At 50.8% G+C, this 16,100-nt stretch overlaps 8 protein-coding genes across 8 annotated transcripts; 4 read left to right on the forward strand and 4 right to left on the reverse strand.

Annotated features, from left to right (window-relative positions):
• Window positions 1-873: 873 nt before the first annotated feature.
• On the reverse strand, window positions 874-1,466 carry M437DRAFT_47871 (uncharacterized protein; the record flags this gene model as incomplete). Its single annotated transcript, XM_041021545.1, has 4 exons — window positions 874-1,000; window positions 1,107-1,182; window positions 1,249-1,264; window positions 1,326-1,466. The coding sequence occupies 4 exons, from the start codon at window positions 1,464-1,466 to the stop codon at window positions 874-876; spliced, it is 360 nt and encodes a 119-aa protein (XP_040880319.1).
• Window positions 1,467-1,733: 267 nt separating this feature from the next.
• M437DRAFT_47452 (cytochrome c oxidase, subunit VIb) lies at window positions 1,734-2,306 on the forward strand (the record flags this gene model as incomplete). Its single annotated transcript, XM_041021454.1, has 4 exons — window positions 1,734-1,782; window positions 1,983-2,095; window positions 2,155-2,218; window positions 2,272-2,306. The coding sequence occupies 4 exons, from the start codon at window positions 1,734-1,736 to the stop codon at window positions 2,304-2,306; spliced, it is 261 nt and encodes an 86-aa protein (XP_040880320.1).
• A 719-nt stretch (window positions 2,307-3,025) lies between these two features.
• Window positions 3,026-4,677, reverse strand: M437DRAFT_84322 (uncharacterized protein; the record flags this gene model as incomplete). The annotated part of the gene is made up of 3 exons (XM_041028083.1): window positions 3,026-3,956; window positions 4,008-4,415; window positions 4,469-4,677. The coding sequence occupies 3 exons, from the start codon at window positions 4,675-4,677 to the stop codon at window positions 3,026-3,028; spliced, it is 1,548 nt and encodes a 515-aa protein (XP_040880321.1).
• A 467-nt stretch (window positions 4,678-5,144) lies between these two features.
• Window positions 5,145-7,234, reverse strand: M437DRAFT_47916 (DNA/RNA polymerase; the record flags this gene model as incomplete). The annotated part of the gene is made up of 5 exons (XM_041021553.1): window positions 5,145-5,773; window positions 5,855-6,683; window positions 6,748-6,945; window positions 7,022-7,107; window positions 7,171-7,234. The coding sequence occupies 5 exons, from the start codon at window positions 7,232-7,234 to the stop codon at window positions 5,145-5,147; spliced, it is 1,806 nt and encodes a 601-aa protein (XP_040880322.1).
• Window positions 7,235-8,098: 864 nt separating this feature from the next.
• On the forward strand, window positions 8,099-9,947 carry M437DRAFT_47843 (putative sugar transporter; the record flags this gene model as incomplete). The annotated part of the gene is made up of 5 exons (XM_041021537.1): window positions 8,099-8,302; window positions 8,350-8,556; window positions 8,609-8,688; window positions 8,743-8,836; window positions 8,886-9,947. 5 exons carry the CDS (start codon window positions 8,099-8,101, stop codon window positions 9,945-9,947), a joined length of 1,647 nt encoding a protein of 548 aa, XP_040880323.1.
• A 300-nt stretch (window positions 9,948-10,247) lies between these two features.
• M437DRAFT_47425 (sphinganine-1-phosphate aldolase BST1) lies at window positions 10,248-11,984 on the forward strand (the record flags this gene model as incomplete). The annotated part of the gene is made up of 2 exons (XM_041021450.1): window positions 10,248-10,327; window positions 10,382-11,984. The coding sequence occupies 2 exons, from the start codon at window positions 10,248-10,250 to the stop codon at window positions 11,982-11,984; spliced, it is 1,683 nt and encodes a 560-aa protein (XP_040880324.1).
• Window positions 11,985-12,407: 423 nt separating this feature from the next.
• On the reverse strand, window positions 12,408-13,786 carry M437DRAFT_75177 (beta ketoadipyl CoA thiolase; the record flags this gene model as incomplete). Its single annotated transcript, XM_041026367.1, has 3 exons — window positions 12,408-13,463; window positions 13,522-13,654; window positions 13,719-13,786. 3 exons carry the CDS (start codon window positions 13,784-13,786, stop codon window positions 12,408-12,410), a joined length of 1,257 nt encoding a protein of 418 aa, XP_040880325.1.
• A 700-nt stretch (window positions 13,787-14,486) lies between these two features.
• M437DRAFT_84327 (uncharacterized protein) lies at window positions 14,487-15,557 on the forward strand (the record flags this gene model as incomplete). The annotated part of the gene is made up of 2 exons (XM_041028084.1): window positions 14,487-14,729; window positions 14,784-15,557. 2 exons carry the CDS (start codon window positions 14,487-14,489, stop codon window positions 15,555-15,557), a joined length of 1,017 nt encoding a protein of 338 aa, XP_040880326.1.
• Between the last annotated feature and the right edge of the window lie 543 nt (window positions 15,558-16,100).

The following is a 16,100-nucleotide window of genomic DNA, read 5'->3' on the forward strand; positions in this document are numbered from 1 at the left end:
AGTCTTTTCTGATTCAATTTTCTTTCTTGTTAATTCATAGCGAGGCGTTTGGGTCATGCGACGGAGATCGGGCGACATATTTTGCACTTTTGCGCAGATGAGACAGAAGACTCGATATAGACCAGTTGTTCTAGATCCCTGGATGGTCCTTGCATCTGCCCTTATATCCTGGTTAGTCTGCGAGATTGGTTGCATCTGCATGGCCGAGATGGAAGCTATGCTGTCGCAATAACTACTCTTTTCAGTCGTGGCGACGATAGGTGTTGCGGAAATGCACTGGACGAACATGGCTATGGCTACCTTCTGGTCCACATCGCCGCCATTAGAGTTTAGATAGGCATGCAAACGCGATCTTATCAAATCTTTCAAATTTCATCGCATATCAAGTTTCCGTGCTAGTATTGACACTTGACATTCGCATAGAGCCAACGATTATCCGTGGACATCGAGAGCCAATGTGGTGCGGTTATACAGTGTTTCATCTGAATTTTGTATTTCATCGACATCGAATAGGCATTTATCTGCATAAGATCCAGATTCCCAGACTGCCAATTCAGCCAGCGAGAAGTGAGCAGAAGCGCATTTGCCTTTCGAAAATGCGAGTTTCAACTTTATGCCCTACCGATCGCTCTTGGCGTGGTATATGATCCTCGAACAAAACAAGTTGGTCCAATGATAGATTGTCGCGATCGGAGTGCCGGAGTTTGTGGAAAGAGTGGTATGTCGATCAAGCACCAATGCCAATATTTTACAGAAAAGGATCTCCAGCCAGAGGTTGTTTGACAGGTACTACAAGAAACTGGATACACGAGCCGAGGCACTAATACACCATGATATGAAGTTTTTCAAATATGCATTGCTTCTGTTGACAATCTAGTGGGAGGGCTTGGTGTCGGAGGGAGACGAAGCCTGGTTGTGGCCTCTGGATCTGTAGAGACGGAGGGTGCTGTCGGTAAAGAGCTTGCGGATGAGCGAGTAGGCGGCGAAGCCGACGGCAACGCTGTTAGGGTATTAGGCGATTGATTGAGGTGTTCGGTGGGTTGAAAAGGGACTTACGCAAGAACGACACCTGGGAACTGGTTAGCTCTGACTTGGGCAAACTAGACGAGATTGACATACCGATGGGGATCAACTCCGGGGGAATCTTCTTCAGGGTACGGATACGCTGAGAGATGGTGTGGGCTATAGAGTAGGTTGTGGTTAGGGTCGCGTCCTCGTGGTCGTAGAGTGGAGTTCATTGTTGCATACCAGAGTGCTCCTCCTTCTACAATTGGTCATTAGCAATGAATTGGGAATTGGCATGTGGATTGCGTATGTCAACATACGGGAATGGGCTCTCTGAACTTGGGGGTGTTCTTGAAGCCACGGGTCTGCTGGAAGATGCGGGCGGCGGGACGGGCCTTGACTGCCTGCAGAGCAGGAGCCTGGGCGCGCAAGGCGGAGGCAAAGACGCGACTCGAGATCATGCTGAATTGGGGTATGAACAAGAAGTGGGAGGAGTAGGTTCCAACACCGCGTGAGGTCAGCAGAGCTTCGTCGCAGCGGATGCAAACTGACGCTGGGGCCGAGCAGCCAATCAGACGTCGCCGAGGCACTGGACTTGAGGAAACCACGCCAAGACTGTCAGGTACGACCGGAGACGACAACGACTTCTGCTGTCCGCGACTGCCACAGCTCTCCTGCATACCATCTCCCCTCAATTCAACCTCTCAACGAATTACAACACCGCAAAAATGGCCGACGATGAGGACAGAGTCACCATGCCCTTCAAGTTCGTGACTGGTACGCATCCGCCCCGACGCCCTAATATCGAGTTGAATGCTGACTGACGTGATTGATTGCAGCGGGTACGTCCATTCCTATACCATGCGCCGCCGCCGCTCTCCCCTGTTCCACCCTCGACTCATGATGCGACACTCCTCTATCCTTCTACCGAGCATCCACACATTCCGCTCCATGCAATCAATTGACACGCCACCTAGGCTTCGATGCGCGCTTCCCCAACCAGAACCAGACCAAGCACTGCTGGCAGAACTACGTCGACTACCACAAGTGCATCCTCGCCAAGGGTGAGGACTTCAAGCCTTGCCGTCAGGTACAGCCCCTATCTCAGCCAACAACTACCTCGCAACTCTTGTTCTGACGCATACCCAGTTCTTCCTCGCCTACAGATCTCTCTGCCCCAGCTCGTGGGCCGCAAGATGGGACGACCAGCGTGGTGAGTATCCCGCCGACTTCACGTCAAGAACACAACCTCATTGCGTCGCACAGAGAACGGCACCTTCCCCGCCAACCTGGAAGAGTAAACGCTACCTTATGCGTAACGAATTCAACTAGCTTTGGCATTTTGGGCAGCAGATCCTCTTTTCTACTGTCGATAGCATCCATTATTGAGGACATAATCTCATTGCCCAATTCTCTTGCTGACCATCTCGAGCTACCGATAGCTCTGTGCCTTGTTACACGACAGCCTGTGCAAGCGTTACACAAAGCACTCTCGTAAGAGCTCCGATCTGGCCATAGTACAAAAACGCGAGCTTTGGGTTTGTACAATCTCCTACTATCCCTCATCTTCATCTACGCCTTCTTCATTCCGAAAAACACACCAAGGGCAGCTATCAGGACGGCGCACAAGTTAATTCACTATAACTAAAATGCGTATCAATTCTCTGCCCGAGAAAAACCCGGTCGTCTGTTGGCACTTCCGACGGACGACATGGATGTAGCTGTCCTTTTCCGCTTGCCTTGTACTCTTGAGCTCGTCTGCTATGCAGGGGCTCTATTTCTATGGGTGCAAGGTTTGAGATCTTGGAGCTGACATGTCTTCATTCTTTCTGACAACTACTTGATCTTTGAATTACCATAATTGAAACATTTCTTCTCTGATCTTTTACTGTTTGTCTTCTCACTGGTCATTCATTGTCCGTCTGTTCCTTTCGTGCATTTTTACAAAGCTTCCAAGAAAGTAGACGCTTTCCTGGAGTTGGTGCTGTTTGGTAGGTCTGAGGTCCCTCGATGAGGACAATCAGGGCTGAGCAGGGCCCTCGACCTTTGAGGGCTGCTGCTGCTGGCCAGGCACGGCAGTCTGGTTCTCCTGAGTAGGTTCACGAGAGTCAACTTGCTGTGCCATGGGTGGCTGAGAAGCAGACTGCTGACTACCAGAGACGACGCGCTGGGGTTGTTGACCGTTGTTCTGGCCTCCCATCTGCTGACCCAGCTGCTGCTGACCATGACGCAAGTCACGAGCTTGAACACCCTGTTGCTGGCCAAACTGAGCACCACCGTTCATTCGATTCTCCTGTGGCAACGAAGGAGCAGGAATCAGACCATAGCGCATCAAAGTATGCTCAACAACGCGGAAGAAAAACCCCTCCAACTCCAGCGGTGGCTGCATGAGTTGTTGACGCATCTGCTGTCCAATAGCACCATACATCTGTTCCTGGATTGTGGTCATCAGACGGGTGGTCTGCAAACTACGAATGTATTCGATTTCTTGCTGGTAGTGGTTGATGACGCTTTGTTCGGTCATGTTTGCATGGGTGAGCATGTGGGTGGTTAGGCCGCGAAGACGTTGGTGGTTAGGAGGGCCAGTGGCTGGGGCGATCAGGTGAGGGTGCGAGGTGTAAAAGTCTCTGATGACCGACTGCGACTGAGGGACTTGGCCTGGTAGGTGATTGAGCATCATGGGTTGGCTGGTAGCGGGATTGACACGACCGTAAGTCTGACCAGGCATAGGCGGATGGCAAGGCATCGGCGAAGGACCTAGGGTTCCATTGAAAGGACCGATGCTGGGAGTGGGGAATCTCGCATTGCCGACAGTAGGCTGTCCATTGTTGGTAACCTGCTGGAGGTGCTGGGGGTGGCTTGTAAGTCCTGAGCCGTTAGTGTTCAGGTGTGCACTGGAGGCTCTTGCGAGATTCTGCATGCGTTGCAAATACAGCTGTTGCTGCGGCGGCCTGAAACATGTTAGATCACGACCTATCAGACCTGTGGTCAAGAAAACTTACATGAGGGAAGGTCCAAGAGAAGGTCCAGTAGAGTTGTTCATAAGGACTGTAGGTGGAGGTCCCATGACGGTTGGCTGAGGCTTGGGTGATGATGGTCCAACTGGCTTGTACGAAGCGGCATGGCCCTCCAATGAACTCTTCTTGGGTTTGCCAGCAGCTTTAGCGCGAAGGCGAAGAGGTGCGGTTTTTGAACTGGCGCCCTCGGTATCGTTTGCGACAAAGGGGTCGGAAGGTGCTCTGGCAAGAGATCCAATCTTTGCCTTGCTCTTTCCTTTCTTGTTCTGGGCTTCTTGATATTCGCTTCCCGAAGACTCGTTCTGTTCAGACTCCTCATCCCCATCTTCATCTTCGTTTTCTTCAGTGTCGCTGTTCTCCATCTCTGCGTGTTTGCGCTTGATGGAAGTGTGGCTGAGTCATGTCAGTCGTTGATAGATTGATGTGCTTTGAATTTAGATACTCACACCTTGGGAGGCTGAGGGCTCACTGTGATAGACAGACCCTGTGCACGAGCGTGCACCTTTCTGATATGGTCGCGCAGGTGCCAAGGGTAATTGTATAGCACTTTGGCATCTTCTCCATCACAGTAACCACAGAAGATCTCGCATCTGCAGATGTGCAGAGTGCCTTCGGTAGGCCACTCGTGCTCGTGGGTTTCGTCTCTACAAGGCATGTTATAGACAGCTTGTTGTAGGCAGCTGGTTGTAGACAGAGTTGGTTTCCAGAGACAAGTAAAGGTGATCGTTGAATCTGAGGGTGGGAAAGTTCACACCAGATTCATATGTGAGAGATGCGGCTGCGCGCAGGTGAATATTCACAACATCGACCAGGCTGTTCCGGAACCTCTCAGAAGACTCTAAAACGAAATGAATCCTGCACAGGATGTGGTATGGAGTGATCGAGTCCAGACCAAAGTAGCTTTACTATGAGAGCAGCCTTACGATATAGCCTCAAGATTATTGTATGTTTCTGTGCAGAAGGCCTCATGATCGAGGTATCACCAGCAGCAGCACTACTGCCTACCTTTGTTCGTCGCATTTCACACTGACCCATGGCTAGGACTCGAACCAAGCGTGAAGGCGTGACGACGTGACGGTGGTAAAAACAAGCATGATCGGCAGCTGCTGTAGGCACAACTACCTATTCATCCACGACCTCATGAAATCTTAGATGAGCAGGCATGGCGAACAAAGGCACCGACATGCCACAAAGGCCACATCTTCCATCTTCCTCGTTCTCTTCTTCTATCCAGCCATTGTCGTCCATCTCGTGATTCGAGTGCAACAAGAAGCTAGACTCTTCTAGGCTTGACCGTTGGGCTGGTTCAGCTTGTGGCATCATTTGCTCTTCATCTTGTGAGTTCGTTTGCTCATCAGCATACGCCGTAAACTCCTTATGGACTGTCTCTTGACGCTTGAACATGCTGCCGATATCTCGACCATTGGCAGTCTTGCTCTCGCCGCCAGCTTCTGCCATGTTTGTTACGGCGAGATTGACCAGACTTAGATTCCATCCAGCTTTCTCTGGATGAAGTTTTCGGAACATGCCTATGAGTGTTTCGTGAACAAGTCTTTCGGCAAGTGCATCAATAGTTTCTGTCAGTGACAGGACATAATTGGGCAATGGCGCAGAGTGGGAGATACGCTTGAAACTTCGAGTGCGCGTACCGTCTGGGTTGAGAGGCATACGGGGTCTGGTAGACAAGCGGATAGTCTTGGGATGAGCGAGCCATTTGCCTGGTGACCTGACTTTCTGTTTTGTCGATTGTGCTGACTCCTTTTCGACCGCGATGTGCTCAAGTCCATGGTCAGCCACGTCCCCCTTATGGTTCTGTTCTTGCTCGAAGTCACCATCTCGTGGAGACTGGTTAGTTTCGTCATCGTCTGCAGCAACAAGATCTATGCGCATTCGTTCTATGAGGCTGAAACTTAGCTTCTTGAGCTGCTTCAATACCTCAGGCAAAGTATCGAGACGGATGTAGCTGTCTTCGATCGAGATTTGACTGGGCACAGCTTTCGCGAAGCTCACGTCTGTACCATCAATACCATGCAGGAGCGCCCATATCTTGTTTCCGATGCCATGAGGGGAGCCGGGACCGGCCAGTACCTTCTCCAGTGTCTCTGGGCCCATATCTCCAGCAAGGCGAACATCTCTTACGAAAACTCTCTCCTTGGTCTCTCCATATACAAGGCCTTTCTCAAAGTCTGGTTCATGTTGCAGGATATGCCGGCGTATCTTTTGTGCAAGCTTAGATCCGATACCAGGAATCTTTCCGATTTCATAGTCGTCGAGGAAAGATTCAACGTTGCTTACCTGTCCATTTCGGCAAACATATGGTGGTATGAGCGTCGTTTGGTCTCGAGGCTTGTGCATGTTGCCAACCAGCTTGGACAACAGCTTGGAGGTCGATATGCCAACAGTTGATGTGTAACCCTTCTTCCTCTCAAGCTCATGGCGGAGGTGGAATGCCAGGTGGGACCCAAGTTTCAGCCTCAGAGAGAGGATCTCATCATCTGTGGATGTACTATTCGGGTACCTGGGGCCCGCGTAACAGCTAGCGTCGAAAGCAAACCCTTGGGTAGGATCATCTTTCTGCAGGACAAAGAAGGACTGCGACAAATCATGCTGGTTCAATAACGAGATGTTGTACTCAATCATGTCAGTGACGTCGAGCCACACCTATAGAGAACAAGTCAGATTCAGCCACGATCCTCCAAGTCGAATGGGTCAACAAGATTGTTACCTCGTCGAAACCTAGTCTCTCTGCCCTGTCGCTCCATGAAAAGCTTCGAAGGAACTGGTATAGCATCTTACTTGCATCTCGAAAACGGCTGATGTCTTCACCAAGTACGATGATCACATCTGGACATATTTCTCTGGCCTCCTTGATGAGTTGTAGTTTGCGCAGACCCCTTCTGCGGGCTTCATAGTTACAAGTGACCTGTTCATTTCTAGGTCAGTTTGCTGTTGTGCGTTGATCAAGATCATGACACAAAGCTGTGTATTGGCAGATGTACAATGATTTGTTTTTGCTGTACAGCCAGTGGCTTGTCCTTCAGGGCTGGGTTCTCAGCTTCAAAGACCGAAGCATAAAAGCAGTCATCTTATTAGACAACAGTGTCAGCAAGCTGCTTGTTCTATTTGTTCTATGCGGGGCATGACATACAGTCGAAATGCAGTATCACCCTGTCATCTTTTCTGTGCGGGACCTGAGACTTGATAGACAGCATGGCACCATTTTCACATTTGCTCATGGCATTTGTCACATTGAACATGAAGCTTGTCAGATGCTTTCTGACTCTGCCTCCAAAAGCACTGTGCGGAGGCAGGAACTGTCCGTGCACCAGAGATTGGAGCCAAGAACTGCTCTTTCCCACTTTCCCCGATGAAAATCCCCGCTTCTATCCCATCTCGTTTGAACTAGACCGGGTCATCCGGGGCCAGCCTAGAACGGCCTGCTGAAGCAAGAGAAAGGGTGCAGTCGCCCGATGGCACGACCTGCTCCTCGATGCGACCAAAAGCGCCATAGCTGTGTATCTTGATTTACTTGCAGGGAACCATCGACCAGGTAAACCGAGCCAGCCAATTTACGAGGGCACGCAGCATGTCCATCTCTTTAAACTCTCGGGGCACATGCGCATTGCACTAAGCTGGCCTAAGTTTGGGGGGTGTTGCACGCCACGCCGTTCTCTTGCGCGGAATATTTGTATCCTGCTGATTCCCTACCTCTCATTGCCTTGTCTCAATCGCGTTCCCGTGTTCCGGTCTTGACCATCTACCCAACTACCTTCTCTCTAGCACATCACTCTTTTCACGCTGCCGTTCTCTTTGTCGCATCGGGATCCATGTGCTCGTCGCGCAATACTGGCTGTTGACGCATCAGTCATGGCTGAGTCGTCCAAGTAGGAATTCCCGCGGCCAATACTTTGTCGCGGGCTGCAGCTAAAACTCGTCAAAGAACAGAATACATCGCCATGCAGAACTTCAACGATGGGATCCACGCAGGGAAGAAGCCTACAGACAAGATGGATTGGTACGAATGGATCCGTTCACTAAAACATATTTGAAGTAGTTGCTGAGTTCTACGCAGTCAAATGTCGGCTTCTCTGCGCGAACGGCGTGGGTCGAGCTCAACGGGATCGGAAGGAGACGCACATCTCGTTCTAGACAGAGCTCGAGATGCACTTGACCAAGAGCATTCCATGACCCTATGGTCGGCCATCAAGATGTATCCAAAAGCCATAGGCTGGTCTATCCTGGCTTCAACGTGTTTAGTCATGGAAGGCTATGACTTGGCGGTCAGTCTAGATCTACTGTGCTCAAGTACAATGCTCATGCTTCCTAGGTCATCTTCAGTTTCTTTGCTTTTCCAGCCTTCTCCAAGAAATATGGTCACCTTACTGCGGACGGAAGTTATCAACTCACCGCAGCCTGGCAGACAGGTCTCACTAATGGCACTTGTATCGGCGAGATGATTGGTCTTGCCTTGACCGGTATCTTTGCAGATAAGTATGGCCAGCGCTGGACCATCATCGGCGCCTTGGCCCTTATAGTAAGTATCTGATGTCTTCTGGTCGAGGGTCAGCCCGCTGATCATGATTCAGACATGCTTTATATTTATTACTTTCTTTTCTCCTAATGTTCATATTCTTCTTGTTGGTCAGATTCTTTGTGGCATACCTTGGTAAGTGGTTGCAAGATTGAGTATTCGCTCGTGCTTTGCTAACTCAATTCCTAGGGGTGTGTTCCAGACCATTACTCCTTCATATGCTGCTGAGGTGGTCCCGATGGAGCTACGACCGTATCTTACCTGTTATGTAAATCTATGCTGGGTATGTATGCTCCTGCTTAAGATTGTGCAGTCATACTGACATAAGCTAGGTCATGGGCCAGATAATAGGCTCTGGAGTGCTTCGAGCGCTCATTAATCGAAACGACGAGTGGGGATACAGGATCCCATATGCTTTGCAGTGGGTCTGGCCCATTCCACTTGCTGTAGGCATGTTCCTCGCGCCCGAAAGTCCTTGGTGGCTGGTCCGACAAGGTCGTGTCGATGACGCGGAGAGATCAGTGAACCGCTTGATGAGCAGACAAGGCCAAAAGGCATACGACAGCCAGAAAGCAGTGGCAGGCATAATACACACCAATGAGATGGAGAAACAAGTCACGCTTGGAACGTCATATATGGACTGCTTCAAGGGCATCGAGCTCCGTCGCACTGAGATCTGTTGCATGGTCTGGATGATCCAGATTCTATGTGGTGGAGGCATCATGGCCTTCTCGTCATACTTTTTCGAACGCGCAGGACTGGATGTCTCTTATTCATTCGACCTTTCAATGGCACAATACGGACTGGGCGCTGTCGGAGTTTTCATCGCATGGGGTCTGATACCCTGGGTCGGACGACGAACATTATTCCTTGTGGGACAGATCTTCATGATGATCCTGTTGCTCATCATTGGATTCATTGGTGTAGGACCGAAGAGCCAGCCATCGTCATGGGCGACTGGGGCGTTGCTCCTGGTCTACGTCTTCGTCTACGACATTACAGTTGGCCCACTAACCTACGCATTTGTGGCAGAGATTCCTTCAACCAGATTACGGCAGAAGACGATGGTGCTAGCACGAAACGCGTACCTGATCGCGAACATTGTCAACAACGTACTCACACCGCACATGCTCAATCCTACAGCATGGAATTGGGGACCAAAAACAGGATTGTTCTGGGGTGGCATATGTTTTTTGACGATTATCTGGGCATACTATCGGCTGCCTGAACCTAAGGGGCGTACATGCGCAGAGCTGGATGATCTGTTCGAGCGCAAGATCCCAGCTCGGCAATTTGCTACCACAGTAGCGAATCCGTTCGATGATGGGCGGCGCAATGGTTCGGTGGTTAGTGCCTTGAGGAGGCAAGAGGAGCGAAAGGCGCAAGCGAATTGAGGCTTAGGCTTCGACATGGATTTAATGACACGTTATGATTAAGATGTAAGGCGTCTAGAGGACTTGAAGTTATATTCGATTGGCTGTCTCAGGCCACAAGTTTTGCATGGCTATAACAGACTTTCGCAAGCATGACCAGATTCGGTATGGTTTGCGTGTTGGAGTTGGACCCTGAAGGCACGAGGCGATGACGGATGGTTTGACAAGCGGGGTCCAGGTTAGCATGCAGCAATTATTTATCCCTGTTTGCTGCCCTCGAACATGGCTCTTTGACTATCCGACTCAAAGGTGGTTACAGTCATGGCCCCCAGTATTATACAAGCGATCGATGTGCGCACGCCAGCGGCGAGACGGCAGCTCGCAAAGACGACGATCGATCTGTACGTCAACTGAAGCCTACAGCTGAACAAATACTAACCATTGCTCCTTCCCAGATTCCGTAATCTGCTCTTTTTGTTGTTCATCGTTCGATACTCTCGAGTCGCTTTCATCCACCTCTACGGCTATGGACCTGCTGCTAGCGCAAAGATGGGCTATATCGCCATCCGCAAGTCACTCTACCGCATGTTCCTGAGGCTACCAGGTGTACGAGGCAAAGTGCAAGCCGAAATCAAACAATCCTTGGACGAACTAGAGAAGAAACTCGTGCCTTCTGGTCCTGGCATTACAAGATACACGGCACTTCCTGCTTCAGGATGGGGTCCTGATCAAGTGCGCGCCGAACTGGAGAAGTTGCATGAGATGAAACATACCCGCTGGGAGGATGGACGAGTGTCTGGCGCTGTATACCACGGCGGTAAAGAGCTCCAGGAGCTCCAGATGGAAGCCTTTGGCAAGTTTGGCGTTGCCAACCCCATTCACCCGGATGTCTTCCCTGGAGTTAGGAAGATGGAGGCAGAGGTGGTGGCAATGGTCTTGGGCATGTTCAATGCCCCCGCCGATGCCGCAGGAGTCACAACTAGCGGAGGCACAGAATCCATCATCATGGCTGTCCTCAGCGCCAGAGAAAAGGCTCGTATCGAGCGTGGTGTCACTAAGCCTGAGATCATCCTGCCCGAGACTGCACATACTGCCTTCCGCAAGGCAGCCGCCTACTTCAAGATCACCGTCCACTATGTACCTTGCCCAGCACCTACCTACAAGGCCTCCCTCGCCCACGTTTCGCGCCTTCTTAACAGCAATACTATTCTCCTTGTCGGCAGCGCCCCCAACTTCCCTCACGGCATCATCGATGACATCCCCGGACTCTCGCGCCTCGCACTCCGCAGAAACATCCCTCTCCACGTCGACTGCTGTCTTGGTTCCTTCCTGGTGCCCTTCCTCGAGCGCGCAGGCTACGCCACCGAACCCTTCGACTTCCGCGTCAAAGGCGTGACTTCCATTTCCTGCGACACACACAAATACGGCTTTGCTCCAAAGGGAAACAGCACTTTACTCTACCGCAACTCTTCACTGCGCAAGTACCAATACTTTATCAGTCCTGATTGGAGTGGAGGCGTGTATGCTTCTCCTTCCATGGCTGGGTCTCGTCCTGGCGCGCTGATTGCAGGCTGTTGGGCAAGTATGATGAGTGTAGGTGAACAAGGCTACATTTCCTCCTGCCACAGCATCGTTGGCGCAGCAAAGAAACTCGCAGAAGGGCTTCGCAGCCGCGATACTCTCCGCTCTGATCTCTATATTCTTGGCAAGCCTCTTGTCAGCGTTGTAGCGTTCTCCTCTGACACTCTGGACATCTACAATATTGCTGATGGCATGAGTGGCAAAGGCTGGCATTTGAATGCTCTTCAAGACCCTGCTGCCATTCATGTTGCAGTCACTCTGCCCATTGTACCTGTGGTCGAGGAATTGCTCAACGACTTGGAAGCTTGTGTGCAAGAGGAAAGAGAAAAGCAACGACAAGCTGCTATTGAAGGCAAGAGTAAACCTCTGAAGAAGGGAGATGCAGCTGCGTTGTATGGTGTCGCTGGTGCTTTGCCTGACAAGAGTGTGGTAGAGGATTTGGCAGCTGGATTTTTGGATTGTTTGTACAAGGCTTGATAGTTGAGTCAATCGGAGCGAGCGTGTTTTCAGCAAGTGATGGCATTTTGTCTTCAATCGACTGTGTTCAGTTGATCTTTTATCACTTTCACTTCCTGCGGTATGATCGAGGGATACCATGTCAAGCACCATATGAAGAGTAGATACTTAGGTCAGGGACCTGCAAGAAATGATGGACTCTCTCCCGTATGCTAGATCATGTTATGCATGCAACTATGAAACTGCACAATAGTATTAGAAACGAGGAAAGTGCCCGCTGAGATGCGGCAGCTTACTAGCTCTCCATGGCCGCGGTTCAATTCATTAATATAGCCTGAGTACGATGGAAGTTGCAGGCTCTGGGGGAACAAGAAGAGAAGTGGTAAAAGATTTCGTACGCTTTCATGATAAATACTAAACAAGAAAAAGAGCCTTTGATGCAATTTACGATGCCTCGTTGACGAACAGGCCAGCCATTCCCATTCCAGTTCCAATACACATGCTGGTAAGCAGAATCTTCTTCTTTTGTCTTCTGCACTCGCTGAGACCAGTGACAATCTGTCTGGCACCAGTGGCACCAAGAGGGTGTCCCAGAGCAATAGCACCACCACGAACGTTCATCTTGCTCCAGTCAATCTTGAGGGTATCACGGCAGTATACAGCCATGGAGGCAAAGGCCTCGTTGAGCTCAATAACGTCAATGTCGTCGAGGGTAAGCTGGTACTTGGAAAGCAACTTGGGGATGGCGATTGAAGGACCGATACCCATGATTCTGGGAGGAAGACCGGCGACAGTGGCACCAACGAACTTGGCAAGGATGGGTTGGCCGAGTTCGAGAGCCTTGGAACGCTTCATGAGGAGGACAGCGGCGGCACCGTCGGTGACTTGAGAGCTGTTACCACCAGTGCTGCGGTCACCGTAGTCGGGGAAGGCGGGGCGAATCTTGCCGAGGGATTCAGCGGTGGTGCCGTAGCGAGGACCCTCATCCTTGGTCAATGTGACGTCCTTGACCTCGCCGGTCTTGGGATCCTTGGACTTGACGGTGATGGGGACGATCTCGTCGTCGAACCAGCCGGCCTTCTGGGCAACCTCGGCACGGCGGTATGACTCTGCAGCGTACTTGTCCTGCTCTTGGCGCGAAATGTTGAAGTCCTTGCCAACGTTCTCTGAGGTCTGACCCATGGGCTGCATGCAGTCGGCCGAGTCCTGGTTGGCGCTGAGAATCTCATCGGCGAAGGGGCGCTCGAGGCGGTCGCCACCATCTGACATGGACTCAGCACCGATAGCGACACCGATCTCGATGGCACCGGTCATGATCTGGTTGGCGATGTCTTGAGTAGCCTTGAGACCGGAGCTGCAGAAGCGGTTGGTCGAGTATGCGGAGGAGGTGTTGGGGAAGCCGGCAGCGAGAGAGGCGGCGCGGACGTAGTAGGCGGCTTTGGCATCAGAGACGTTGCCCAAACAGATATCCTCTACCAGCTTGGGGTCGAGGTTTGATCTCTGTGTTGGAGTCAGCAGGTGTGGGGTGGGGTGAGGCGAATGGGAGGGAGGAGCTCACCTTGACGACCTGCTCGAGCAGCTTGAAGACGATGGCATCGAGATGGGTGTCCTTGAAACCTCCCTTCTTGGCCTTGGTCAAGGGAGTGCGGATGGCGAGAGTAATGACAACATCGTCGGGGTTCTTTTGTGTGCTGTCGTCGACTGTCAGTCTTGTTGTTCTCCACGGGGTATTTCTGGCGGGGCAAAGGCACTCACATGGAGTCGAGAGGGCTCTTGCCGGGGGTGATGTGGCGGAGCACTGAGCTGAGTCTTTCGGTGGCCATTTCTGCGTATGTGGATTCCAGTTGGTATACTGAGATTGAATGGTGTGCTCTGGGGCAAGTCGGTGGCAGACAAGGCACATGTAAATAGTTGGCGGCCTCCACCTCGGCAATCCGCTTTTGTGGAGAAGCCTCGGTGCTCGGCCTGGCTAGCCTCTTGACCACAGCCCTTCCCGAACTCTCACCTTTGTCATCTCCTTTCAGTATGCTCAAACATCTAGTAGCCGTAAAAATGCACAAACCTACAGTATCAAGCAAAAGGGCAGTGTCCACTGAGAGGCAATATTCAAGCCTGTCTCTCTGGCCACACGCGCCTCTGAATTGCAACTGTGCATTCTGATAGCGTAACATAACCCTTGTAATCGCCATGAAGGAAGGCTCAACTGCAGAATATCGTGACTCCCCAAAATGCTACCCTATTGTTTGCTTTCTGTCTCCACTGCCCCAACTTCAATACGTTGACAACCATCACTAACCATCAATCAACCATTGTCAATACTTGAAAGCCATTGTTCTTATAGCTTGCAACAAGACAGGATTCGCTGCTATGGCTGGTGAGTCACTCGATCTTGTCCAAAGATACTTACTACCCAAGACTATCGCTAAGCTCCAAAAAGCTATTCAACGCCCGGCCAATGCTATCGACGAGCACGCGCATCCTCGTTTTATTCTCACGCAGCAGAGTCTCGAAGCCTTGGTCACAATGTCACGCACCCCAGAAGCACGCGATATTCATTCCATCAGCTTTGCTGCGAGGCTCATCAACCCCACCTGTATACTTCCACTCCGGAATCAGCAGGATTGTCTCGATTTTCAAACACGTCTACGCCACCAAGAGATGTTTGTCATGTCAGGCCGTCCTCTGCCACTCATCGTCGAAGCCTTTTGCAATCTGGCCCGTCACGGAAATGCTATCAATTTGCTCGTTGACGACACTCTCGGTGGGGTGGGCTTTCATGCTCACTACGGTCCTTGGGGCACTGATCGAGGCACATTGTAGTACTCCATTGCCATCAAGGTCGTTAACCTACTTCTCACCGCCGTCAACAATTCGCGCTTTCCAATCGCCTCCCTGGACATCAGAGCCCTTGAGCAGGCATCATATCCCCTACATCCTTGTCCTCCACTTTCGCTTGCTGAAGAGATGATGCCCATGTCGTGGCCGTCGATCCTGTGCTGTGATCTTTGGCATCAAGCTCATCTCATATACTACCGAGCACCCGTCAAATTTCGCATCTTCAGACCAACTCAGAGAACCTGCAGCGAGATTTTCGTCTCGCCCGTGCTTGAAGATGACGGCTTGAGACTCGACGGCTTAAAACTTGAATTGCGCTCGGGCATCCAAGGGGCGTACACGGATTTCACAGAGCCTGAAAGCTTCCGACGATGGTGTACAATTATACAGTACACGTTCCCGTTTCATCGAGTCTCTTCTTTGCTTGTCGAGGACTGCGAAATCATCACATGGACAGCTCTCTTTGACTCTCTCCAATTCACGCGACAAGCAGCATCGCTCACGTTTCGCGGTGTCGAGCTCCACGTTGAAGGGCAAAACGACTACGGAACTTTGGTCGGTTTGCTGAAGTCCTTGAAAGAATGGCCGATGCTTAAACATCTGAAGTTCAAGAACATTAGCATCTTGTATTACGACACCAACCTTGTATGCCAGGAGACACCGCTTCAGCTTTACAACCATGAATGGAACACAGCGGCGGATGTTCAGCTGGGGCTTGACGATCTCATTCGCAAATTTGACAACAACGCGGATTCTTGAGCACTTCCCAAAGGTTATGTCGCGCTCTCTTTGCTGAAACACAGCTCTGGGAGGTGCTTCGATCTCTTGATTGCGCTTTCCTTTCACATTCTTTTCAGTTTGTGAATTCTTAGTCCAGACAGTCTCTTCTTATTATCTCCGGAATGTTCTTTACAATCGTTTGTTGTGTTATGGCCGTGATCTGGATTCTTACAGTGTGGTGATGGTATCTTTGGGCCTCATCTTTCGACTACATATAGATCATTCCGAAACCCATGAATCTTACCTCCCGGGATGCTAGAACCTTTTTTTCATGTCTAGTTGCGGTTGGTGTGACCCTGTTCTGGTGGAGAAATCTGGTTCATACGACTCGGTATATACATAATCTGTGTTTTGTTTTGTTTTGGGTATATATTGGCCAAAAATGAATGCAGCAAGTGTGTCTCTTATGTGTGTATAATACTTGTCGGATCTATGGGACAAGGAGCGATCTGCGGATTTCCAATTGCTGAATGCTGAATTCTTGATCCAGAAGCATTTGAAGACACCCGAAGTGGTCACAAT

Source organism: Aureobasidium melanogenum (assembly GCF_000721775.1).
Source record: "Aureobasidium melanogenum CBS 110374 unplaced genomic scaffold scaffold_9, whole genome shotgun sequence".
In the NCBI taxonomy this organism is placed as follows: domain Eukaryota; kingdom Fungi; phylum Ascomycota; class Dothideomycetes; order Dothideales; family Saccotheciaceae; genus Aureobasidium; species Aureobasidium melanogenum.